At 35.2% G+C, this 27,566-nt stretch overlaps 2 protein-coding genes and 2 long non-coding RNA genes across 15 annotated transcripts; 2 read left to right on the top strand and 2 right to left on the bottom strand.

Annotated features, from left to right (window-relative positions):
* Positions 1-3,754: 3,754 nt before the first annotated feature.
* Positions 3,755-5,462, bottom strand: LOC116305026 (neuropeptide FF receptor 2-like). Its single transcript, XM_031714847.1, has one exon. It carries the CDS (start codon positions 5,214-5,216, stop codon positions 4,137-4,139), a length of 1,080 nt encoding a protein of 359 aa, XP_031570707.1. The 5' UTR covers positions 5,217-5,462; the 3' UTR covers positions 3,755-4,136.
* Positions 5,463-6,138: 676 nt separating this feature from the next.
* LOC116305032 (uncharacterized) lies at positions 6,139-7,181 on the top strand. The gene is made up of 2 exons (XR_004198126.2): positions 6,139-6,582; positions 7,016-7,181. It is a non-coding gene; the product is annotated as an uncharacterized LOC116305032 (long non-coding RNA).
* Positions 7,182-14,882: 7,701 nt separating this feature from the next.
* On the bottom strand, positions 14,883-25,881 carry LOC148910668 (uncharacterized). Of its 12 annotated transcripts, none has more exons than XM_089031497.1 (13): positions 25,735-25,881; positions 24,424-24,489; positions 22,567-22,717; positions 22,115-22,326; positions 21,275-21,389; positions 20,912-21,064; positions 20,654-20,744; positions 19,929-20,043; positions 19,586-19,710; positions 18,949-19,008; positions 18,076-18,181; positions 16,943-17,116; positions 16,742-16,881 (listed from the first exon to the last, which is right to left on the bottom strand). In XM_089031497.1, exons 11-13 carry the CDS (start codon positions 18,117-18,119, stop codon positions 16,797-16,799), a joined length of 303 nt encoding a protein of 100 aa, XP_088887623.1. In that variant the 5' UTR covers positions 18,120-18,181; positions 18,949-19,008; positions 19,586-19,710; positions 19,929-20,043; positions 20,654-20,744; positions 20,912-21,064; positions 21,275-21,389; positions 22,115-22,326; positions 22,567-22,717; positions 24,424-24,489; positions 25,735-25,881; the 3' UTR covers positions 16,742-16,796. The 12 variants fall into 12 exon arrangements, with proteins under 12 accessions (XP_088887624.1, XP_088887623.1, XP_088887622.1 ...); XM_089031496.1 differs by lacking the exon at positions 18,949-19,008 and adding an exon at positions 18,750-18,854 and having other exon boundaries at positions 25,735-25,880; XM_089031491.1 differs by lacking the exon at positions 19,929-20,043.
* Positions 15,722-17,769, top strand: LOC148910669 (uncharacterized). Its single transcript, XR_016120013.1, has 2 exons — positions 15,722-16,450; positions 16,628-17,769. It is a non-coding gene; the product is annotated as an uncharacterized LOC148910669 (long non-coding RNA).
* Positions 25,882-27,566: the final 1,685 nt, after the last annotated feature.

The following is a 27,566-nucleotide window of genomic DNA, read 5'->3' as shown; positions in this document are numbered from 1 at the left end:
TTGACAAGCGTGAATGCGCGATAATAAATTCAAGTTAACTTTTTCAGTATTCTTCGATTGCACGTTACATCATCGCGGCCATGTTGGTGCCATTTAACAAAAGAATTCTCATTAGCATCCATTGTTAACGGTACCACAATGGCCGTGCCACGTTTTTGTCTTTTGACTCTCTTGGGAATGCTTGCAACCCATCAATAATAACTTCCATCAACAACGCGCCAAATATCAGTCTTGTTTTTCAATTTATCACATTTTAGTTCTTTTCAAAAGAAGTTATTTTGTTCAATAATAATATATTGTTTCAGCATTTTATATTGCACTAGTTGTACTCTTATAAATTTCTCTCATAAATCAGCAAAGAAGTTGTTGTTGACAAAGCTAATATGGGTCACTGATTTGGGGTAAAAACTAAAAAGGAAAACGGTAAAAACGTGGCCATGCTTGCCGTTTGTGGGAAGTAAAAACAGTAATTAATCGTCTAATTGCAAGAAATTGTTATTCAAAATAAGCAAACTATTAAAAACAATTTGTTAAAAAAAAAAAAAAACAAAAAAAAAAAACAAAAACAAACAAAACATAATGATAATATTATTATTAATAATAATATTAATTTTGAACGTCCTTGTATTGCGGATTGCTGAGGAGAGTTTCATTTACAGCTGGTGGGTATTCGAAGAAGAATGTATACTCCAAGTATGAAGTTTACATTGCTACACGTCGTTTGCATCTCTAGGGGAGCGAAAACTATAAATCAAAACATGTCCTATCTGGCTCCAAAAAGCTGTATGTTTGTCGGCTAAAGCGCGCGTCAATGAAAAGGCGGTCCCATTTACAATCGACAAGCATTGACGTTATTAGACGAAAAAAATTAAATTTCAGTAGCCAGTAAGTATATGTTTTGATGTCTGATTTTCGTACCTACAATCCGCGCCAAAACTCCTGACACTCCCCTCATTATTTGATACGCTTCTATTGACGTTTGCACGTAAAGAACACGATTGTCTTCACAACATCTCACAAAAGGGGGTTCCATGGCACCCAGAGAACCACCCTTGGATACGCCCTTGATTCATACATATTTCACTACTTAATAATCTCAAAAATCTCAACCAACCAACCATATCTCTCCCCTACCCCACCCCACTCCAGACAAATCACACACACATACGCGCGTATTTATAGAAAAATATATATATGTCTTTGCTACAAGAGGGATAGCGATTAGCTTGGATTTTGCTTCTAGATGTCTCCCGTATGCTTAAACCGATTAAGATTAATTTACACAGTACGATTTTTTCTCTCATCTGTCGCGCACGCAACATGCTGACGCCAGTCTTCTTTCAGCTAGCTGCCGTTTACACCTGTTAAGCAAGTTGTATTAAAATTGAATGCAATGAATGAAGAGCCAAACCGTGGAGATGCTAATGATAAAACCCATTTATGCATTATTTTTTTAGTTGTATGGTCGATTTTCACGAAGCAATTCGTGGCGTCCGGCTGCATGCACGCGACAGTCGTAAGGAAAAACTGTACCAAATGTAAATTCGATATTACCCTGTAAGAAAATTTCAATAATCTTGATAAACATTTTTTTGTGTTTAAATTATTAAATTTTGAGTAAGATTCTGTTGTGTTATTTATTTTGAGCTGGTTTTTGTTTCTTTCATTTGTGCCAAATAGCGCTTTGCTTGAGTGAGTGACGTCATTACGAAATAGGATCCTGACTCGATCTGCAGTTACTTAGCCATATTGATCCAATGCTCCAAAAAATAAATTTTCAAGAGAGTTACAGAGAGTTAAACACAAACACTGCAGGGCAAACTTCTTTGAAGTTAATTAAAGGTTTTTATTGGTTAGATATTCATATACTGCCTTACAATCAGGCAAGCATGCCGACGATTACAAAGCATATGTACGCTAGTCAACAAGAAATGAGAAATGAGAGTTTTCTAGTAAGCTGGAATTGAAAATGACAGCCAAAGTTAATCATTTTAAATTTTTTATATATACTCGCCGTTTACTAAAGCTTGCCAACCGTTTTACTTAAAATACTTAATTATTATCACTTTAAATGTTATCAGTTCCTGCTGCTGTTTATGACTATTGAAATATGTACATTATTTACGAGAGAATTTCAAGCTAAGAGAAATGGCATCTTTCTAAGAATTAAAGGCGAATAAAAGAAATGAATGAAAATTTAAATGTGTAACGAAAAAAAGAAAAAAGAATTATCGTGACTCAAAAAAAAAAAAAAAAAAAAAAAAATGGTATTTGTCAAGCAAGGAGAGATAGTATTTTAAGTGCAATTGTACAAGAGAATTTCAAGCTAGTGCCAGTTTTACTTAGAAAAAAGGTGAATAAAGGAAGGGAATGAAAAGATAAATTATTGTGAGCGAATCAAAAAAAATAAGTAATAAAGAAAAAAAGAAAATAAAGAAAATTTCTTGATGAAAAAAAAAAAAAAAAAAAACACAAAAAGAATTAAAAAGCTGAGGAAGAATTTTTTTTCTTTTTTCTTTATCTTTTCTTTTCTTTTCTTTTTTTTTTTTTTTTTTTTTTTTTTTTTTTTTTTTTTTTTTCTTTTTCCTTTCTTTTTTTCCTTCTTTTTTTTCTTTTTGCAAGCGCACCTTTTGATATATAATTTCAAATTTTAATAGCATTCGCCAAAATTAAGCTTTAGTATCTTGCTTCTCTCGTCGGCTACAAAAAAAATTAGTTCCATATACAATCACTTAGCCACGCGTTTTTAAACCTTACTTATAGACATGATCTTTCTAGATTTTGAACATGCAGATGATCATGCAGCTTCCCTCATAGTATCATGACTTAACTAGCTATTCAGTAAATAGAATATATTGGAAAAACAATCTTATCTCACTTTAAATTGTGATTGCGGTGAACCATAATTTCCCAGATCATTCCCGACATCTTTTTTTCTATCTAAGATCTTAATGATATTTATAGATTTATCTAAATTGTGGCATTTTTGAAGTTAATTTGCAATTTTTCCTTCCATTATTGTCTATGTATTGATGTCCATATGTTCTTCGAAATTCCTCTTTAACACCAATTTAGATGGTTTTAAACGTCCATTACTGGAAACTTACTCGATATGATCAAAGAGGCCGGTTCTTTTCTTCCTTTTCTTATAAATCTTGATATGATTCAATCATTAGGCATGGTTTATTTTACGCATAAAAGTTGTATGGAAACTCTCTGGAACCCCTTAATTATTGATAAAAGAATTTACAGTCATGCGAGACCAAAGCGAAGACTTTGAAGAGTTTCCACTTAACCCGAAGATGTGTTATGCCTTTGAGCATGGGGCTCCAGCTTTCACTAATACGCCTTACTTTCCTCTCTCTCTCTTTGTTTAGTCTCCTTAATAATTATTTACATCTTGTCTTGCCGATGTTATATGATTGCGAACAAGCTAACAGGATTATCGACAATGGTCAATGTCGACCAGACAAAAATATATCGAACCCTCTTTTTCCAGCGAAGAAAGTGTGATTTCATGAAAAGACAGTTTAAAAAAAGGATCAACAAGACAGCTGGAATAATGTGGAAGACGTGTTAAGATTTTCAATGGATAGGAAAGTAATTAGAATAGAATTAAGGATGATTCTGGTAAGAAAAAGTGTTTCTCTTGAAAATAATAAAATAATCCTAAAATGCTTTTTAATTAAAAATGTAAAGCCGATCGATAGTTCAGTCATTAGCGATAGCTTCACTTTTTTTCACTGAAATGAGATACTTTTGAAAAATTTAATTGCAAATAAGTGATTAAGGATGCTTAAATATTGACTTCTCTACACATATATTTTCTAAGTCCGATTTTGTTGGGCCATATTACTTTTGAAGCCGTTTTATCCTTGCCATCAATTCCTTGAAAAGCAAACATGTCTTTGATTCAATGATAAATAAAATTAAAGTCTTAACTATTAGCCGTATTGATGCGGATCCTGACTTTTGAAGTACTTAGTTTATGTAATTTCATTTGTTTACCGTTGGCAGTTAATTTTACTGAAGACTTTTCAATAAGATATTGAACTCTTCTGGTGTGGCATCTGGCTGCCATAAACTCAAACACTTCAGTAGCTTGTTTTTACTTAGTGTTTTGATGATTTTTCAAGTTAAGAATGGTCAATATTTCTTAATGGTATAGCGGGTTGATTATCCCGGGGTGTGAATCTAGTATTTGACGATGGGGTCTTTTTCCATAGGGATTGCTTCATAGCTTTACGATACTCTTTGCCCAGAAAGCAGTAAATAACCGGATGGCCGGCAGCATTCAAGAACATCATCCATAAACACACCACAAACATTTGGTTAAGAGTTTTATACAATGCCATCTTTTTCTCCAAATCAGCAAAAGCTTCCCAAATCGAGAGAGAGAGAAAAGGCCCCCAGGAAATCGTGAAAAGTACCACAATCATGACCAATATCGTCACCGCTTTGCGCTTCTGTCTAAGCTTCCTCACGTTGGTACGAATCGTAGTCTTGGATCCATTTATCCGATGTGTCGTCTTCTTTTGAATGACATAGATCGTAGCAGTGTGAAGACAGGTCATCAACAAAAGTGGCAGAAAGAATAGCCCTGTTCCATGCCCCATTAGGTAGATCTTTTGGAATCTCAAGCTTGGCCATTCAAAAATGCAATATGTTTTCTCGCCAAAAGGCACCGTCTTCTTCAATATGCATATCGCTGCCGAGTCAACGATGGCAAGGATCCAGACAATGTAAATGATGTAACGAAAGAAGTTTCGATAGACGCGTGATTGGAAAGGATAACAGACCACAAGGAATTTTTCTATGCTAATCGTTAGAAGGATGAGAATTGATGATACCACAGCTGTATTTTGCAAAAACGCCACCAGTCGACAGATAAAGAGTCCATAGACCCAATCGGCCACGATGTAAAGATCAATAGTGATGACCGGGATGCAGAAAATCGTCAGTAAAAGGTCAGCAATGCTGAGGTTGAGAATGGAAAAGTTCGTGCAGCTTTTAAGCTTTCGGGATTTTGCAATGATGTGACACACGAAGGAGTTGCCGACCAGTGAAATCAAAAACGTTGCAAAGAAGACAAAAATAATGGCTGCCCTTTCACCATCACTAAACATACACTTAATAAAATAACAAGTTTCAAATGCACTGGCCTGAAATGTTCCATTAGTGGAGTTAGTGGTTACATTCAAGCTAAAATTCAGCATTCTAGATTGCTGTTGGCAGTCCTTGAAGCTGTTTCTTTGCAGGCCCTGCTTGGAATCGTACGGTAGGTTAAAGATACTCGCTCGCTTTTCACCTCACTCGATGGGTCGAAACCAATCTATAAATGTGCTGCTTGGACTATGAGAGCATTGTCACTAACGCAACGTAACTTATCCTCGGCTTTTTTAATTCTTTTGAAGTGTCCATTACGTTTGAACTGTTTCCTTTATCGTAAAAAAATTAATAAGATCGGCAGGTGCATTTATGTTAAATGAGAATAAGACTAACCAATAGGGTCTTTATTTACTTCAACTGTGAATCCTTTAAGACAATAGAACGCCCTCTCTCTCTTGCTAACAAGATCGCCTATCAATATCTAGTAATTTCACGTTGCGAAGATAAGAGATGTCGTGATCATGGAAAAAATTATAGTCATTGCGAAAAAATGTATTTTTCTTTGAATCGAAGCTTTATTGCTCCACATCAAAGAAACCAGCTCTAAACCTCATCGATGCTACCTTTATTTTAATAACATATTACTCAAGTGGCTTGACGCCAGCGAGATTTAAACGGCTAAAAATCCAGTAATAAAACTAGCAGCTTCGACTAGGCAAGCCGATAATAGTGGTTATCTGAAAAATGACGACCCGTCGTTAGGGTGAAATTTAGTATGAAAATATATACGATTCATTATACTTAAGAATGAAAGTGATTTCTTGCTGAGAGCGATTAGTTAAGACGAATTGGAAATAATCACCAACATCTACAACAACCTATTATCATTAGCACGACCAAAAAAACAGATCTCAAATATCTACGACTAATCTTTTCTTCAGTATATTTCATAATTGAGAACTATTTCTTATTATTTCAGTACTAAGGGAATGATTTCGTGATGTTTTCCATTTCTTGGAAGGAGGAAGGGAGGAAGGGAGGAAGGGAGGAAGGGAGAAAGGGAGGGTGAGAAGAGAGTAAGTGAGTTCTTTCCCTTTATTTTTACATTAAACGTACATTGTTTTCCAGTCAAGAAAGCCGAGAGAGAGAGAGAGAGAGAGAGAGAGAGAGAGAATGTCCAAGACAACAAAATATAATGTTGCTTGCTTGATGCACTCAAGACTGACAACCATCGATGGTCTAAGCTCTAAGAGCATTCTCTCCAACTTATGATAACAAAACAAACAGTATCATTTCAGCAATACTTAGTCAGAAAACTCCCCTCTGGCACTTTCTTGAGTCTAAAAGATAATGAGTGGATCCAGAGAAGTCAGTCGAGGGGGAAATAGCCAGACTAAGAGGGAGAAAGTCGAAATATTACACTATGAGAATTTATCACTCATGCAATAACTGCGTGGTTTATGGGAATTATTGGTAAGAGAGTATTCATGTATACATGTACATTTTGTCGTGCACATGCAATGAAGTAATTATCATTTGTAGTTGAGTCAGACTAGGCAAAACATCCCGAGGCCTACTAAATATATATTTTTTCTAGAACTGCATTGTTGAATTGAGCACGTTCAGGATTATATTATTATAATTATATAAAATGGAAAACATGTATGTGATAATGCTATCAGTTGAAGTCCCGTAACAAAATGCTCTCCAAAAGGCTATCAATTAGGAATTTCGAGGCATCTTTCAGTCGTTAAAATGATTATGGTATTGCCATTTATTTTACTAGGGCTTTACTCAAGTTAAATATGTTTAAGTTAAGTGGCTGAGAAGAGCGACCGAGTGATCGATCATTGAAAGTTATTTAATGAGTCAACGTTTTGTTTTTCTTTCAAATCTGGATTTGGAGGATCTGGCCCAGAAACCAAATGAAAACCAAAACAGAAGATGGAATCGAAACAGATTCTTGTCAGACCGCAGATCACCATGTCGAGCAGGAAAATATAGAAGAAATACTTTTACAATTTCGCATTTCAGTGTGCAATTCGTGGAAATCAATATTTTTAATTTTAAAATGTTTTTTGGTGGTGTAATTACTTTCACTGAGTTTTTTAATCAATTGTTTGAAAGCTATTTATGCATATGGTTTTCACATCTGCTATGTTGGATAAACTTAACAAAAAATTCGTAATCTCTTTTGCTATACAGTGGCGGATCCAGGGGGGGTCGAAGGGGTCCACGGAACCTCCCTTGAAGGTTTGATCTTTTAGTTAATAGAAATATGTCTTATAAATTTTGCTTAAAAGTATCCACAAGGATAATGTTGAACACAAAATGATAGATATTTGCTGTTATAATGTGTAATTTACCTTTAAGTTCCGTTACTAGATAAAAAAATTAGGTGATTAGAGCCAATTTTTTTGTCAAACATCGACTAAACAAAAGAGAATTATACACAGTTTAAGAAACGGAACCCCCCTTTTAAAAATCCTGGATCCGCCACTGCTATATCATCGCCCAACATAGCCGTCATGTCTTTTGTTATTTTATCTTCTCTTGGGAATGATTGAAAAGCAATTATGTGAAGAAGAAAAAACATATAAATACAATAAATAAAATAATAATCTAAAAATTACCGTTGGGAATCTAGTTGAGAATTATTACTCTTTATACTGCTAGAACCCCTTTCAAAAAGATTGAATTGTCGGAGCTAAAGACGATAGTAGAGGCGATAAGCGGTAAGCGATAGGACATTCCAAGATCCAAGAATAGCTGTGAATGACTTGTGTTTCCTCAGATTAGTATTCTTGTCATGAACACAAACCATTTTCCTCTTTAAAATCGCGCCTGAATGGTATATAAAGTTCCAAATAAGTCTCATAGACACATATAGGAAATTGACACGAATTAAAGATTTTTTTCACGAATCCTAGATAATGTTTATTGAGAAAACGGGTCTAAACCGATCAAAGGAATTTGTATTCACTGATTGCCACTCCGTATGTCGCACGCCAACTTCTGCGAATGACGTCACAGTCAACAGCAAACAATATCCCTAACAATATATATATATATATATATATATATATATTTATACAGCGATATTCTGATCCTTTTGTACATATATACAAGTATATCAAAAGTATATCAGAAATTATGGATTATCATTGCTGATATTTTGGGGGAGGGGGTTGCCTATCAGTAGGGCTTTCTGAAGAAAATATCAGAGATGGTATCCCACAATATCAAATATACTTTTGATATACTTTTCGTATATACAAAAGGATCAGAATTTCTTCATATCACATATATATACAGCCAATGTCATTAACGTTGTCCACCGAAAAAAAGACATTTACACATTTAGACTAAAAGAGATATCACATGTTTCATTATGTATTCCTTGCCTTGTGTGCGTCAGCCTGAACTTTAAATGTAAAATTCAACTCGTGAATCGAAAATCCAGAATGCCCCGACTACTTCATAATATATATACATATATATAAACAAAAATAAATTATTTTTTATTTATTTATAACTTACACCAAAACTAAAACCAGGGAATGATTGATAAGTACGAGAACTGGTTTTGGGGAGAAGTTTGCAATCAATAACGAAAGCGCCAGACGATCGATCTGAAACATTGAATAATCATAGTGGTGAGAGCTCTTCCTCTCCCAATTAGGTGACTTGTAAAAAAATTCAGAATTATATGACTGGGTGTTTTTGTTTTTGTTTTTTGTTTTGTTTTGAAAGACTATTTTATAAATTACTTGTAAATTTCGATATTTGTGTTCATATATTTTTTAAAATATCTGTTAAATTAAAACGGTTTTTTTAAAGGATACACAGTAGATTATTTATTGATCAGCATTAGTTTTGACTCCAAGATATGACACTGTTTACTTTTCATATTATCATAGGTTTTCTTTTTTAATATCCTGATTATCAATACTCCAGTTTCGAGTTCTCTTTGCTCAGCCTTAGTCTCGGTTGTGTGTTATGATATTCAGCAACCAAAACCCGTGCCATTTAAGATCCACTCGTATTGTTCCGTAGTATTACATTCCTTACTATACAACCTAACAAAGGCAAACTCGAAATGTGGGTATTCAAAAATGCTCTTAATGACGTGAGTCAACGGTGACACGTCGTCTAGTTCTGTATATATTTTTAGTTTCTTTCTAGGTCCAATTTCATTTAAGAACTTATCGTCGCAATGTTTTGTAATCAAATTGATATCAAATAATCTATAGTACATTTATTTACTATTAATTAATATCCTGTTTTCGACATCTTTTTGGAAACAGCTATATAAGAATCTATATTTATAGATAATGTAATCTAATGAACTCTTTATTGGTCGAATATTATATTATTATTATTATTATTATTATTATTATTATTGTTGTTGTTGTTATTGTTGTGTTGTTGTTGTTGCTGATGCTTCCTTGTATGTTGACCTCTCTAGTTTCAAAAAACCCCCATCTATAACTGGCGATGATTACCGTCCTGATCTGTTACTATCTACTAAAAATGATGAGTGTCTCTACGTTCTTGAGCTAACAGTGGGTTATGAATCCAATCTACAAAATAACATAACTCGTAAAAACGCGAAATATAAGGAGTCTGTTCAAAGTTTGAAAAATCAGTATAAAAATGTAGTCTTCGTTAACCTATCCATCAGTGCACTTGGTGTATTCGCTAATGATTCTGCTAATTTGATCAGCATGTTAGAAGACCCTTGGTTTCAATAACAATGATCGCCTTTACATCATCAGAAAGTTAATAAATATTGCAATTAGATCATCATATTATATTTTCTGCTGCAGGAACAAAGAATGGAAGAGTCTTGAGTTAATGCAGTATTAATAGTCTTCATTTTTTTCCATAGTGTTACAGATATAATATCTTTTTTTTTTCTTTTTCTTTTTGTCATTTGTCACATTTTGTATTCGATTCAAGTAGCCAATTGTAAATTATCTATACGTAGCGAGATTTACGATTGTATTTCGGGGAAAAAGTCAAAACACGTTTTATTATTATTATTATCATTATTATTATTATTATTATTATTATTATTATTATTATCATTATTATTATTATTATTATTATTATTATTGTCATTATTATTATTATTATTTAGTCAAGTAAAGATGAAAGTAGGGCTAGCTAATCTCACTGAGGTTGCTGTTGAGACCGGCGTAAAATATTCTCAGGCTATGTTAGATTATCTATAACATTTTTAAAAGGGACCGAAAATAACTTTTTAGCTTAGCTGAATTTCTATCGTTAGAAGATGAGCCTTGTCGAGGAGACAACATGGCGGATTTATTAAGTCAATATAAGGGTCGAATCCCACGCCAAGTGCTTTTAAAGAAATATCGATTTCGTTAAATACTGGTTCTGGCTAAAAGTCGATGGATAGGTTGGTCTGATGGAGCGGATTGTAATTAACTATGATCAGATAGATGCTCAACTAGAGGGGGAGTAAAGTATAAGAGGATCGATATCCTGAAACAACGACGTCTGGGCTGATAAAAAAATCAGGGCACGGCTAACTCACAGAAACAACCTCTGGGCTGATCAAAGTTTATGGTATTACAAACTCACAGATCGAACCCTGAAACAACGTCTGGGTTGTTCTAAGTCAGTGCAAGGCTAACTCACAGCATCGAATCTTGAATTTCAATTCTAGGCTGATCAAAATAGGCATGGTTGACGCATATTTTGAAGCCGTGCAGCTCTAAATCTGCTAATGGGAGTCTATGCTATTGATTAGAATTAAGACTGAGGTAGAATTCCTTGGAACCCTCAGGATACTAAAGATAACTGAATACAAACATGCTTTGTCGGCTGGAAGTCCGAATCGAAGCGAGGGAGGAAAAACTGTTGAATCTTTCAGAACTTTAATTCAATTCTAGTTAATGACTTTTCGTAGGTCTTCATGGGCGTCAAAAAAGGTGGTGAAGAGTTGTGGGGGCAGCAAAAACGGACAGGCAGCTTGCTGTTATTGTGATTGGAGTTCTTTGTCGTTTTTTTTTTTTTCTTTTTTTTCTTTCCTGTGCTTTGAGGATTTTTCTCTAGACTTTCGAGTATTCCTCCGTTCATAAAAATAAACAATTCTGCTCTCTTTAGGAAATTAATATTTTTCTACAGGTAATTACGTTCTTCAGTTTTCTTCCCTCCATAAAATTAAAAGTAAAGAATCCTGCTCATTGCTTCTCTCTCGTGTGTTATACGTTGAGTTTTTTTCCTGGGTTCTAAATTCGTAAGTATCAAATAACGATTTGCATGGAATAGATTGTGTTTTTTCAGAATTTTCAGAGATTTCAGATATATATTTAGGTGAGAATATTAGAAAACTTTATTTACTCTCTTTCAACTATATAAATTGCATCCAAGTCAACGACAATCAAATAATTATTTATAAAAATAGAAGAAACTATAGAGTGAAGGCATATAACCCGTGAAAAGAAAAATACTAGTTTAGTTAACGTGTAATAGTCAATTATTATATAGATATCGATGAAATACCAGGTTTTCTCTAGTGTCGAAAACTTGATATCTTTCACCTGTTGAAGATACCATATCTTTCACACGTGGAGATATCGCTGTTGACATAGTAACGTATTTTAATAAAGAATTTTTGAGCTTTTGTTTTATTTAAGTTTCATCGATATCTATATAATAAACAGAACATTACATGGCCGCTTGGAGATACGAATTTTATCTTCTCGTGTTCAATTTAGACATCTCAATCGTTCGCTGCGCTCACTCCTGAGATATCAATTGAATACTCGAAGAATAAAATTCGTACAAAGCCGAGAATTGGACTTTATGAATAATCAGTTTACTCAATTTAAGTCAAGTGCAATCAGTACTGATGGCAAGAAAAAGCTCTCTCGAGCCCACCAATAAAAAGAAAAAGATAAATGACAAGTTTTGTGAACACCCTCAAGAAAATCTATCTTTACACGCTATTGCCTTTGGCGATTACTTGGCCTTTCCGTTCGCATGATCAAATGTCCAAATTTTTGCCAAGAAAAGGCCGATAATGATCATCAGTAAGAGTTCAAATTTACTGGATCTTAAAACACGGAACTTTTTACTACAGTGAGACGAAAAAAAAAAATTATGATGTTTACTATAATTATAGGGCTATCGAAATATTACAACTATACCAATCGCGAAGTGTAGATCGTACAACAAATATGTTGTTATATTAATTTTATAGTTGTACTTGTTAATACCTTTATCACTGAAGAGTTTTCATTAAGAAGAAGAAGAAGAAAAAGAAAAAACATTATCATTTGCTATCATTATCCTTAATATTTTGAATCTTTGCTTAAAATGTCTAGCGTCTATCTGGCGGCTTGTCTTTTGACTAGGCAAAACATTTTGCCGGCTTAATATAACGGGGAAATTTTTTTTTTCATGTTTGCCGAAAAGAACAACACAACAGCTCACGGCAAATTTATAATTAGCACTAACCTAGGCACTTCCGGAAATTTCAAAATTCAAAAGTAATAAAATGCAAGTTTAATTGTCAGAACAACAAATTGTTTCATTAAAATAAAATAAAATAAAAAATCACTTTACAGTAAAAAAAAAAAAAAAAAAAAAATTTGTTGGATAATGAATAAATATGAAAAAATACTTTCAATGTCTGGAATTTTTCGAAGTACATTCGTCCCATACATAATCTCTGTGGCGGATAATTATGGGGGGGGGGGGGGTTAATTGGGTGCAAATGAATCCCCCTCCCCCCCCCCCAACCGGCTGATACCTCGGATTTTTTATATTTTTTAAAATAAATAAATAAAAGTATGGTACTAACTCATGAGATTTAATATGAAATGGGACTGGTGGATAGGTTATACTTATCAGGAGCGCCCCTAGGCCAGTGATGTGCCTCATGGGAAAAATGATGATGCAAGAGAACGTTATTGTCGTGCCGAGATTTGCAAAAATGAACCCCCCCTCTTAAAGTCCTGGATCCGCCACTGAATCTGCCTACTTTTTTTCCTGATATACATATTTTAAAATTGACTTTGGTTACGTTTTTTCCAGTTAAGCACTATATATATATACACACTTGATTGCAGAAAGGTTGTAGTATACATTTATTCAAATATCTAATGAGATGCAAGATATCAAATGAGATGCAGAATTTAAAACATGTATAAATACGATTGCTAAGCCACAGCATTTTGTCTAAATTAAAATACTTTTTAACTTGAGTTTGTGAAATACGTGTGTCTCTGATACATTCAGATCAGAAGATAAGGCAAGACCAAATAATACTTTTTATGTTACTTATGTTTTGCATCTCATTTGATATCTTGCATCCCATTAGATATATGTATAAATGTATACTACAACCCTTCTGCAATCAAGTGTATATATGTATATAATATATATTGCACGTGAAGTCCTTGGTGTCAGCCCTACGTGCCGCACACAGGCATAGAGGATGATGATGATGATATATTGCACGTATGGAGAACTTTATTCCGATTTAAAAACATATTTTTTATGAAGAAAGAATATATTCTATAAAAAACAAAGCGAACCGTCATTGTGACCTTAGATTATATAAATCATGTCGAAGGGTGGACAATTAATCTCGATGTAAGAGCACCTATTCCATCCGTGATAGTTATATCTCTCCGTGTCGAACGATCCCCTGGAGATTTACCAAAATGATAGATAGATTGAAAATCTAGTAGATTCGGAAAATAGTACTTCTTTATTTTACTGATTCGACGTCAATAATTTATTGACTTTAACACGATAAACAAACGCTCTTAACAAACACATGCACGTGCAAAGAAAGCCTTTCTTGCGAGCAAAAAAAATGGGGTGATTTATGATAGGCGTAAACTATTTGAGATAAATTATTTTCGAGTTCCAAATTGATTTACCGATGTGTGCCTTGATTACAGGTTCATTTACTCGGGCTGAATTAATGAACGAACGAATGAACGAACGAATGGACGAACGGACGGACGGACGGATCAGACGGATGAATGAATGAATGAATGAATGAATGAATGAATGAATGAATGAATGCATGAATGAATGAATGAATGAATGAATGAATGAATGAATGAATGAATGAATGAATGGATGGACCCACATAACAATCTGGGGACCTCAATGTGTATGCACACCAACAATCTGGGGATGGTTCACAAAGTGGGGACTTGAATCAGGTCCCCACTTTGAAAAAGTCAGGAAACGGATTATCTTAGCTAGAAAACACTTTTCCAAAGAAATTTAAGCAAGTCCTCAGATTGCAATTTTTGGTGTGCAAACTAGTAGGTCCCCACTTTTCATGTTAATAAGTGCAAAAACAAAAATCACAGTTTTTTAACTTTACAGTACACAATATGACTTTTATCAATGTAAACATCTTCAATCAAGCAATGCAAATTATCGACTCTATTTTTAACTGGAAAAGCACACTTTCTAAAGTTCAGGTCCCCAAATTGTCGAGTGAATAAGTGTGAAAAAATTGTTTTCAAAGAAAATGTCGTTTTGATTCCAAAAAGCTCTTAAAACATCTATTCAAAAGGTGCAGTGACCGGAAAACATTTTTTTGAGCTTTTTTTAAAAATTTGGGTCTCCATTTTGCCCCACACTGCCAATAGTCCCCAGTTTGTAGTGTGCAAACCAGATTTTCTTTTAACTGTTTGATGACTTGCAAATAGAGTCCCAATATTGACAAACGGACGCAGTGTGATATATTTGGACGATTACAAAGCAGTGAGTTGAGACTGAACTCTAATATTTATTTATTAACAAGAAATAACAGTGTAATACTCAAAAAATGATCATGGAGTACTATTTTTATAAGTTAGTGATCCTGCTCTAATAGAATGAGAGAAACTGCTTAAGGCCCCGTTACACATTGAAACTTTTAGCTGAAACTTGTGAGCAACAGCGTTGCAAGACAAGTTTCAGAAGCAATTGTACCGTGCAACACCCAAGCTGTGTGAAACTTTTGTTGGGAGAAAGTTTTTGCAACCGAAACTTATGTCGCAAACAAGTTTCAGGATGGAATTACCCCTGAGAAACTTGTCCGTCGCATACAAGTTGCAGCTCAAAGTTTCAACGTGTAACAGGGCCTTTAAACTCAGAGTCCCAGGTGGTGGCTCTTTCACATACATATATTTCAAAAATCGTGGTCACAGCCGAAGCACAGTCCACACTCCTAAGACTGCAAAATATATTGGGAATTTTTCGCATAGTAAATTTATTCACAGCATATTTTTGTTGCGTATTGTGGACTAGTAGCATGTATACCAGTAATATACCAGTAGGTGTATATAGGATTTGGATACTCATAGCAAATTACCCCTAAAAGGTACCAGAGCCTCATCCAAATGGGCACAACATCTTATAATTTTACCCCCAAAACCAGGTTTTAAACTAGCATAAGGGATGACAATAAGATGATGATATCAATCTTTTGATATATAAAGCGGAATATGTTCAAAGTGGAATGTGTTCAAATTTTAGATTGTGTTGTTAAGTTCTTTCGAATGACACTGTCATTTTGGTCATAGGATAAACTTGGGTTTGGTGCCAAACTTGTGACATAATTTTCCTGAAAAAGATATAAAAATCAGAACAAGGGCACTAGGTCAAACATTGTTTTTTTTTAGCCATTAAACTTCGTCATATAGGTGGTTTTAGCTGTTAGAAACTGTTTAAACTGTTGCTTATCTGTTCTGTTCTGTGCTGCGTGATTTGCTCAGTTTCCTTGTCTATATACACTAAAAATACTCAAAATACTGCTGTGACCAACGGTTCAATCGTACGTAAGGAACCACTGCATCCTCACACAAGCGTCCGTTAATAAGTTAATCCAAATCCTCTAAATAACCAAGAATGAACCTGTTCACTCTTGGTTATTTAGGGGATTTGGATTAACTTATTAACCGACGCTTGTGTAAGCGGTCACGAGGCAGATATAGGATGCGGTAGTGTGTATAGATGAGGAAACTTAGCGAATCAAGCCAGCCGATAACAGAACAGATACGCAACAGTTTAAACAATTTCTAACAGCTAAAAAACACCAATATAACGAAGTTTAATGGCTTAAAGAACACCAATATTTGCCCTAGTGCGCTTGATGAGAAATAATAAAAAGAACAAGTTAGTAAGAACAAGGACCTCTATATCATGGCTAAGTTTCGAGAACCTAGGGATAGAAATGGAAAAGTAACCCAAATGTGTCGATTTCAGGTGTCGTTTTGAGCAGCGTGTTGCCAATCAAAACAGCACATTACTTCATGTCACACAACACTTGCCAAGAGGTCATTTATTTCTATATGTATGTTATTGTATTTTTATATTTTATAACTCCATAGTTGTAGATGTCACTGTCAGAAGTATAAAATTTAAAAATAGTCTAATAATAAATTATGTACTTCTAATGCGCTTTTTAATATGTAATGATTCAAGTCACAGTACAATATAAATAATATCCTATTTACTATTGAATCATTAGAATGAAGGTGGGTATTGAAATGAAGAAATGAAAAATGAAAATGGGATGGAAACCTTTATTTGGTGATCACCAAACGAGAAGACGGTGCAAGCACCCTTGTCACCAGCCTTAATTCCTCAACATTCTCTTGACAACTTCTCTCCAATCCAAGAACGTGTACATGTAGTTCTTAGTGATCTGGATCTGGAAAAGCTACTGGTCCGACACAAAGGCTGTGCCCCTTGTAGCATTGAAACCATGTAATATGGAATCGACTATTCTAGGCAACCTAAAGTTGATACTCATCCCCCACATCTAGGGAGGATTTGATCATACCTTGGATGGTGTTTGTTGGTTCCTGCTGCCAATACTTTAACGAACTCACTGATCCAGATGATCTGGGCTTCTGTTTTTGGCGGCTTCTCGTCTTTAGGTGCATCTGTGTCATCTTCCTCTTCTTCAAATGAATCATCCTTAGATGAACACTTCTTTTTTTCGTCAGGAGATTTCCTGGACAAAGAACAAAAGACACCAATGAAGACACTCAAGGCTCATGAAACAACATAACAGGACCAATCAGCACGAATGGAACTGTTAATTCGGCCACCGAAGGGACATTCAAAAGTGGCAGTATTTAGTGGGCTGTCAAAAACGTGTTTTATTGATTAGTACGAAACTAAACAAATTAAGTGAAATATTGCATATTGAACTTTTAAATAATGTTTCTAAAACTTCTGATGCTATTGGAGCTCAGTTACTGTATAACCCACATTCAACTTCTAAGAAGAACTGAGTCAACAAAACAAGAAAGCTGTAAACCTAAAAAGCCAAGAAAGTCAAAACAAAAAAGCGATGAGCATTTGAACATCTAATCCAGTTTATGTAAAATGACAAAACAAGTTTGCTTGTTATATACAATGGCAATGAGACAATAATATGACAGATGATAATGCATTTGTACTAACAAGCATGAAGACTCTACATGTTCAAAAATGTTTTTTATATTGTAACGCTATAAAACAAATGCGAACATACTTAAATAGCGCATCGCGCTGTACGTGTTTCTCTGTTAGAAGTTGTTGTGTTGATTCTACAAAAAGTATTATTGTACTGTCGGAATGTAAAACGAATGAATAAAAGAATCACATATTTTGCAGTAATAACTTTATAGTATTTACTTAAGATCTAAACTAACCGATTTGTCCTGGCCGTAATACGGGGTTAAAAAGTATGGTAGCCTGCGTGGCGGCTCTGGGGGAGGGGGATTGGGGACAAGGGCGGAGGGGGGAGGGGAAGAAGGAGAGCCTGCCGGCCTGTGGTCTGTTGGATCAAGGGGAACACCTAACAAACTGAGGTCAGGAACAGGAATCCTATTCACATGTGCCGAACCTAAGAATCAAACCTGAGACACCAGTAAAATAAACTGTGGTCAACTCACAGTATCTATACTGTATAATGAGGATACGTACCTGGTTGGATTCTTGAGATGCATCGGACAGATATTGTTTTCCATCCATGAAGAGACTATTGGTTCAAAACCAGGTAAATCATGGTTCCATGTTAATCATGCCTCATCTGAGGAAACAAGGAAAAGTATGTCAATGATGGCAGAATAGTAAAAGTACTGAAGTAGGGTAATCCATGCATAAAATAAGTATAATATAGAACCTGGAAGGGAGTCTGATGTGAATTTTGAAGGAAGATGAAGATCAAAAAAGGAATGAAAAGGAGGACAAAAGAGCTAGGGTAAAGGACCAAGAAGGGACAAGGATGCTGGCGGGGGGGGGGGGGGGGGGGGGGGGGGGGACGGGGGGGGGGGGGGACGGGGGACTCCCTTATAAAAGGGGGTGGGGGGTCCTCGTCCCTTTTAGGGTGATAACGACAGGAATGTGCACCAACTGAAATTTGTGGTCCCTTTTAGGATATGAGATCACTATAAATTACAAAAAGGCAAGCGATTTGTTATGACGACGTCTACATAAACTCGTCAGAGCAAACGGCGTTTAATGCAAATAAAATCGAGAAACCAAACAAAAATGCGTTATGCGTTGACAAAAAAGACAAGGACCTGACAAATTGAAAAGGTTGAGAAGTCGGTAGGAAGAATTGAGGAGGAATAGAGGGAGAATAAAAGGGACAGTACCTTTTTTATGGTCATGGGCAGTAATCACATTTTCTAATAATAAAGCATCGACGGGGACATTGAATGCAATTCATTTACAATCCACTGTCGTAGTAGACGTGCTTTCTGAATGTATTGGCAAGAACATTTTATAATGAATAAAAACCCAAGAATTAATGAATGATTATATTAACCTGTCGCAGAATAAAGTGTAACCTACCATCTGACCATTATTTTGTGAGACACTGGGTCAAATCTTGGTGATAATGCGTTAAACAAACTGGGGACAATGAGTAGAAAGCATGGATTGTAGTGTGCTACAGGCATCCCAGCCACTTTTTAGACAAATGTGATTGGAAATATAGACTGTGCAAGTTTTAAATATAGGAAAATATAGAATATATGCACTTTATAGGAGCTAAAATAGCTTTTCAGTACTATCTACAGTATAAAAGCCATAAAAAAACTGAACCGAAAAAAGGCATACCATTTTATTACCCTTCGCCAAATGTGCTAAACAGAGTAAAATAGAAATGTATCACTCAGCAGTCGTCCTATTTATAGGAAATATAGGAAGTTTTCTTTAAATATAGGCTCTTTATAGGATCCTATACAAATTATAGGAAATATAGGAGGTCTGGGATGCCTGCCTTTAGGGAAAGGAATGGAATGCATTGGACCTGACGACTGAAATTGACTAGATTTGATTTGATGTCACTGAAAATGATTGGATATGTTGGGTGTAGCTGGAAGTGTTTGGATATAATTAAGATGGACTGGATGGCAATGAGATGGATTGGATTGGACTGGAATGGGTGAAATGTGACTGGATTTGAATCAAGGTTCGCTTTACTTACCGGTACTTTGTCTGAGAACTCATTGCTTCCCAATTCTGGTCAAAGGACCTTCCACGCTGAAGTCTTGTCCCCAGGGGATTCCCCATGATCATGAATCCATGTCATTCAAGCATCATCTCGTAGATCTTGTGAAAATGATGGAAGTATTGGTAAGTGTGGAAAGAGAGTAGAGAGTATAAAGAGCTCCTACATTGCTCAAAAAGGATGTGCAAGAAAAATTGGTGTGGATATGTGAGCAACATTTAGTCTGCAACTTGCAACGCAACCATGCACGTTGCACCACAAGTTGCATGATTTGTTGCTGTTACTACCCTGGTTTATATCATAGTCTTGCAATCCTCACCTGGATAACCTTTTCAATAAACCACGGCAAAAATTTAATGATCCAAGGCTACTAACAACAGCTTCTTTCAGTATACCACGCTCTGGTTTTGGCAGCGTGACGCCTGGGGACAGGTCTGATATGATACCATCAAACAGAGTGCTAAATGATGCCAAACATTTTACCAAAAATATTTTAAAAAGTCCCAGATGGTTCCAGAAACATGTTTTCTTAAATGTTTCCAACTGTGGCAAAACTGTCAGGAAACATTGGGGAACTTGTTTACTCAATATCAGTTAGCATATGCGCATTTTCAAGATAGAGCTAGAGTTGCTAAGTAACGAAATTTTAGAATTTTAATTTTCGTGGCTAAACCAGAAAACATTGTCTCCATGTGTCTGCCCCACAGCACAAACATTTTTGCCTCTTGGAAGCAAAACTTGTTGAACACAGCAAGGTTTCGCATGTGGCTAAACTTGAAAACATCAGGGAACATGCACACAGAAACATGTTTCCTCGTTTAGCCAGGGTCCTAATGCTCGATGTCTCACCAATACAACATTGGGTATGATTTCCCACCTCGATGTAATAAGGCAGAAGAATGCTTGTTTGTCGAAGCCTGTGCTTAGAAAGGTTTATTCATTGCTTTTCCTCCCTCTGTAGAACTTAACCTCCAATTTTCAATTTTTATATTCAAATATTGGTTGTTTGTATATAAATTATGTCATTCAAAATTAAGAACAAACCTTGGGTAGGTTGACTTCCATGATAGATAGCAGCATTAGAATTTAGTTTTCATCAGAAACATTTAGCTTAAGGTTGGTGCTGGGAGGAGAGCTGTGGAGTAAAATCATTTCCAAGCATAAGTACTTAAGGTCTTGGATATATGAATTTAAAAGTTTTAATTTTTAAAATCATGCAACATGAATGTCATGTATCATAACCATACATCATCCATACATCAATGATAATGCATTATCATCACATTTCTCCAGCCGTCTTACCAGTGTCTGTTCTTTATCCCTGGTGTACAGAGCATGCTGGTTAAAGTTTTTTAGTCCCACTTTGATGGTAGATGCCATGGGCATAGTGCAACAGAACTCAGGGTAAGTAAGTTCCTTGGTCATTTTGTAACTTGTACGCCATAACTCAGAAACCTAAAATTACAAAAATAAATATTTGTGTTACGACATAATTTTTATAGTAAGCATGACTCAGCTGAATAGTGTGCAGCCATGGCACAGTGAAAAAAAATAGAATAAAGTGCAATTGTCTGAAGAAGCTTCTACTAGGCAAATGGCTAAACAAATTGGGAATAGTTTTATATAGCAATGTAAGCCTCTTCCATCAGCTCTATAATCTTTTACCTTTCTGCACTTGAAATCCATGTGTCATAAAGGAGGGAAGATTGGGATGACTAGCTCACATTAATCTACAGGTACACATCACAGGCAGACCTCCAGAAGCAAACTACAGAGATCCCTGTGGAGTGAGGAAATGTTGGTTTCAATCACTGCTGCTCAATATTAGATTTTTTTCAATTCTCAGATTGACTATTACATTACCTCTTTCTTCAATTTCCTAAAAAAATTGCTCATCCCAATTAAAGCTTGGGAAATCCCAGAAGTTCTAGTATGAGTAACAACAAGGCATTCTATTTCTATACTGGACTTGAGTAAAAATAATATCTTGCATTTTGAACGAGAATCATGTTTTTAAGTAACTTATATTTTATACATATGTATATATACTTATATTCTTGAGTTATATATAATTATTGCTTCTAATATTTTGTACCCCAAAGTGACATGTTTTGCCACAAAGGAAGGCTAGCTGGTTGGTTTATCAGATAAGTTCGCTTGGCAGCAAAAAACGCCAGTCAGTATGCGAGTACATATAAAATAATCACATTTGATAGAGCCTCGTGGCTCACATTTCATCACGTTTGAAGCAAACTTATTCGTTTTCTATCGATATTGTTAAAACAAATGCCTTCTCTATTCCTTCAAGTTAAAGCTATATAGTTTATTCATATATTCATATCAAAAAATTCTTTAACCAAGCATCTGAGGGACAGGATATCATTAAAAACTGACATCCCAGATTGCACTGTGAATACTCTATGATCAATATCCTATCCAAAACAGTGCATTATTCATATATTCTTATCAATTAATCCTTAAATAAGCATCTGAAGGACAAGATACCATTGAAAACATATGTCCCCATTGCACTGTGAATACTTATTGAACTCATTGGCAATGATGAGGTTGGGCTTAGCTGCCCAGATGCCACTACTGACACGCCTGTTGCTATGTAGTAACAAGGTTAGTTACCATTCACGGACAACCACCTGGCACAGTGAATCAGTGGGAAAAGAAGAAACTAACTTTATGCTTGACTGACGGCCGCTGGAATGCTAGTTAGGGAAAAAAATATTTATATACTTTGTTAAAGTGACTTTTTTTTCTTTAGCGTTTTAACACTAATTGGGGACACAAAATAAATAAATAGAATTGCAAACTACTGAAAAGAACCAGCCAATCAATCGATAAATTTAAAACAAGACAACAATAAAAAATGATTAATTATAAAATTTAATAAAAAATGAGAAAAGTAAGTAAAAGTAATAATGAAATATTAATGGCAAATACTTAACATTTTAAAAATTCTTCTAAAATGTCACATGTGCAGTCATTTTGGATCAGCTTTTAAGGTTTTCACTGGGACTTTTTGTCTTCCTGCTGTATTTTTCTTCCTGCTGTATTTTTCTTCCTGCTGTATTTTTCCAGCAACTCAAAGAGTGTTTCCTAAAAAAGACAACAAACTTAGAGGGACGCACTTCAACGATGACGGTTGTCGCCATATGCTTACTTGCAAGGACATTCAAATATTTCTATATTTTGAAGACACTGACATAAATAATTATAATTTAAGTTAAGAAATAAGAAATCACCAAAGAATTTGATTCTAGATTTTTACACGCGAGACTGGCCGAAGCGTCCTCTTGTCTACGCAAAAGAAATCGGATTCTACATATTTGCTGAATCGCTCAATTCATATGAATGAATATTAAGCAATAGAAGATAGTTCTTATGACTCTACTGGTCACGAGAAAAATTAAAAATCAAGAGCCGTAGGTGAGTGATTTTAAAACTTTTTCGAGTGATTCTCCCAACATTGCAAGTGCTCTATTTGACCGGTAGAGTCATAAGCACTATCTTCTATTGCTTTTATGATATAGCTAAAGATATTTCAAGCTGGAAAAAGCATCTTATTTCCTGATCAAAATTGCAATTCTCCAAACTATGGCAATTAACAAATCACATTCGTCATAGTATTTCCATTCACGCAAAGCGTGTCACACCAAGATCTTTTCACACAATATTTTCGATAATTTCATAGGAAATACATGATATTACATCAAAATCTTACAATTTTCTTTTAAGAAATAAGACTCAAATGCTCAAAAGTCAAGCTGAAGTCACAGTTTCTCAAGATCTGAATGTTATGTGCACATTTTCAATAGTGAAATAGCTGAACAGGTTAGAGACTTGATATTTTCTGTCTGAGCCAAAGCTTGGTATCTTTAATGTCTCAAAAATTTGTTTTACAATAACTGACAAATTTCTCGCGCTTATTGGTTAATTTTTATCATCAATAAGAGGACAGACAGATAAAGCTGACGTTAACGAGCGCGCGCTCTTTCCATTAGTTGTTTTGATCAGTAAAAATGAGAAGTTTTTATCGTTTTTGTTATTGTAAAAAACAAATTGACATCAGATTTTTATGTGTCTGTCCTCTTATTGACAATAAATTTCGCCATCACATTGGCAAAGTAGTATGCGGATCCACTCGGCTACGCCTTGTGGATCCACACTACTTTGACAATGTGATGACGCAATTTATTGTCAATAAGAGGACAGACACATAAAAATCTGATGTCAATATGTTAAATGAATGAAAATTTACTACAAATGATTAAAACTAATTTTGGAAAACAGAAACTGTCTATTTTGTGGACTCCTTAGTTTTTTTCCGCCTATGCTTCATCAACTAGTGAGTTTGATGTCGGCAAAACAGGGCTTTTTGTTTGGATTTGGCTTGTTATCGTTGAAAACCTGAAGCTTCAGTTTCTATGTTAAGAGATACATCATAGAGTGGAAAGTCTTTTTCCATTTTCCTTGAAGCTTGAAGTAAGGATATAGTGGAAAAGTGTGAAAACTTTTTTGTAAAAAAGGTGTCAATTAAAAACCTTGTCTTTACCGACCAAATAGAGAATAGGTTTTCAGCCAATCAGGGTGCGTGTACTATCTAAGCTATATCATAAATATTAAACACACCCATGGGGAACAGAATTTTTATCTAAAACTAGTAAAATACAACTTTCCATGCGAACAAATAACCAGAGATGTGCAACATGTGCATGGGGAACCGAATGATTGACATGAATGAAGACCAAAGCGTGAGGAAGGATAAATTAGAAAGCCAAGTGCAGACAGAAGAGAAATTTAACCTCATGGTCTTTGTCCTGGGCATTTTGTCTTGGGTCGCCTTGTGGGTTGACATTCGCATCTTGACCCTGTACACCAGCAGAAAGAGAAAGCAAACCAGTTATAGCGCCTTAAACACTGTGCAGGTGTGGAACTTGTCTAACTTATTGCCAAGCCATGCATGATCACGCCGCGACTGCTTGAGCAAAGTGATTATTCATGCTGGTACTCGGCTTTATAGTCGTCATGGGTAAGACAGCTGTAAATAGTGTTAGTGCCGTACGAAGAAATTTCAATTTATATATTCTCTGTCTTTGTTAAAGTTTTTGCTCCGGTCACGCTTCTAGTTTTGTCGCTTAGTTTCTTAGTTTCTTTGTTTCGTATTCAAATTTATAGTACTTTTGCTTAGCTTTTTTTCATTAGTGTTCAGTTCTCAGTTTGATTTGTATCGGACAAGACCACATTTATTTTGCGTCTCATTTTGTTCCGTAAGTATAGTTCTAGGCAATCTTTGATATTTTCTGCTATTTTGTAGTCTTATTTAGTGTTTCAACAGTTTGTATTTATTTTGTTTTGTAGAAATCCTTATCGTTATCGTAAAATAAAATGCATTCAATGTAACGCGTTTTTGAACTGAGGTTACATATAGCAAAGTTTTCATGCAAGACTTAAACTGAAGGCGAAGTCACACATGCGTACGGTACTTACTACTCACACATTAAACAATTCAAAAATTTAAATCAATGATATTAATCCTTAAAAGCTTAGTATCCTAGTGTCATGATGTCAATAAATACACTGATTACAGTGTAAATGTTCATATAAAATAATGCAGTTAGATATAGAAGGCTTCCCTACAAATGTTGTTGCTAACGTCGAGTCTATGTGATTGCCAACTTCAATACAGCTCAAGAGAAAGGATTACTAACCTTTTATAATATTTCCTTAGACTTTATCTCAAGGTTTTTATCGTTTTAAAGCCCCGTTCACACTGGCGATTTTTGTGGCGATTTTTTTGGCGATTTTCAGAAATATGAAATCTTTTGTCTCATCCTTCAAAAGAGACATTCCTCTAGGAAAATCTTGGTTTCCCGAATAAAACTTTACAAGTAAATTCTTTACCATTATTTATTATGGACAAAATCACAGCAAAAATCGCCGCAAAAATCGCTAGGGCTTAAAAAAGACAAATTTAAGCTCAATGAAACTAAAGAATATCCAAGCTGACTGACCAGCTGAAAGATTGATGGGTCAAAACGATTTCTCTCCCTCAAATCAGCTAAAATAAATCGTTGTTGAATCGACTTGTTACTTCTATTTTTTCCAGGACTTACCTCTCAAAGATTTGAAGACATTCTAAGCGCATATTCTAGTTAAGAAGTTGATATATCTAGCGTTTCATTAGATTTGATTTTAACCGCCGCTCATGCGTGCGTTGCACATCTGCATCACGTGATTGCAACCTGAAACGTCACGAACCGGTCAAACTTGTTTAAGAGAAACGAAGACTTCCCTTGAAAATTCTCCTCTTTGACGAGCTGTTTGATTGGACAATTAGCTGTCAAAAGTGACAGCTAATGATTGACACCGTACTTTTTCTAAAAGCAAGCCGAGAAAGGAGTAAACTTTGGTCGTAAAATTTTGCTATATTTACTAGAATTTATGCCTTTTCTACAGCAAAAAGAGGTATAATAATCAAAAGTCTGATGACTCGAAGTAACCATGAGGACTCTCAATTGATAGGATTTGTCTTTGGGCACCAACTCGAAGAGTGGACTCGTTAAAAAAGTGATTGAAAATTTCAAAAATGTTTGAGAAACTAATCTGTAAAAGGAACCTAAATTAGATGTTATTAAACTATTAAACTATTTCTTCAATTGTTATTTGGTTGAACTATCACAAAACGCCAGTATTATCTTTAGCTAGCTTTGAATCTAAACGACTCTAAAACTGTTTTCTTTTTCATAATAGCGACAGCCAAAGCCAGTTATTATGAATATCTCAAGCTGAAGCTGTGAAGTTTTTCAACTTTTCAAACTTTTGTACGAGTTAACGTATTTTATTGAACACGAGTTCCACACCACACAAGGGCGGGACAACGGATAACTTCGCTTAGTTTTTTCTTTTCTTTCTTTTTTTTTGGTGGGGGAAGGGGGGGGTTATTTGCAAGATCTTTAACTTTTGAAAATATCACAAAAATTTTCAGTTTCGGAAGGAGCTGGAGCTCTGTACACTACGACGTTCAGATGCAAATGAGGACATTTTACACTTTCACCCATCATGCTTTGCGAACCCCTGTCGCACACCCCTGATAACCTATAGCATTCAGAAAACCAGGTAATGTCAATCATAAGCAGTTTTAACCAATCACTTTCTTAAATAGAGAGATTTCCCGCGCCTCAGCTGTTTGTCCAATAAGAGGAGAGGAGAGGAGAAACCAGGTAATGTCAATCATAAGCAGTTTTATCCAATCACTTTCTTAAATAGAGAGATTTCCCGCGCCTCAGCTGCTTGTCCAATAAGAGAGGAGAACAATTTTTTTTCGCGGGAAAGACGAGTATATAAACGTCCTCGTAGAACTAGTGATCTACCACTTCAGTATACCATCGATAGGGTCAGGCCAGCAAAGAGTCGTAAGTCAACATCAAGGTACGCAATAATTCAATATTCGTTAATTCGTTGAAAAATCCTTAAAACAATGATTGCGTAGACTTTGTAAAACGCTGTTAAAGTTTATCGTGCCTTAATAAATATCATTATCATTATTAATCAGCTCTGAACGATAGAGAGTAGCAGCACAGAGGCACAAGGGTCAACGCACGCAGTTTTGTCCAACCCTGCCCTGACCGTACAAGCCATTTTTTTCAATTGTAAGTATGATATTTTAATGTTCAGCATACTTAAAAATCGATTTCCTCTCAGTCCCTTAGAGCTGTAATTGATATTTTTCCCGTATTTTTAATTTTAGAGACCAAAAAGCCCAAAAACTAGCGTACGACTCTGTGACAAGCTACTCCGCCTCAAGGCGGCAAACAAAAAAGTGGTCCGCTGGATGTAAGTAGGCTAGTTGATATTTTAAATAGTAGATAATCCCTTCCCATTCCAATTCCCCTTATCTTCCGCTTGTTTGTCATTGATTCTTGTTCCACGGCGTGGGGGGGGGGGG

Source organism: Actinia tenebrosa, unplaced genomic scaffold, assembly GCF_029948245.1.
Source record: "Actinia tenebrosa isolate PJP-AT-01 unplaced genomic scaffold, QUT_ActTen_1.0 PGA_scaffold16__25_contigs__length_10494907, whole genome shotgun sequence".
Classification (NCBI taxonomy): Eukaryota; Metazoa; Cnidaria; class Anthozoa; order Actiniaria; family Actiniidae; genus Actinia; species Actinia tenebrosa.
This window is presented reverse-complemented; position numbering and strand designations above follow the sequence as displayed.

Coding starts and splice junctions, on each gene's coding strand:
- LOC148910668 (XM_089031497.1), bottom strand. CDS start 18,119: ATGGAAAACAATATCTGTCCGATGCATCTCAAGAATCCAACCAG. Junction 17,117..18,075: donor CATCTCAAGAATCCAACCAG/GTACGTATCCTC, acceptor TTCTTTGTCCAG/GAAATCTCCTGACGAAAAAA. Junction 16,882..16,942: donor ACCAACAAACACCATCCAAG/GTATGATCAAAT, acceptor TGCCTAGAATAG/TCGATTCCATATTACATGGT.
- LOC116305026 (XM_031714847.1), bottom strand. CDS start 5,216: ATGCTGAATTTTAGCTTGAATGTAACCACTAACTCCACTAATGGAACA.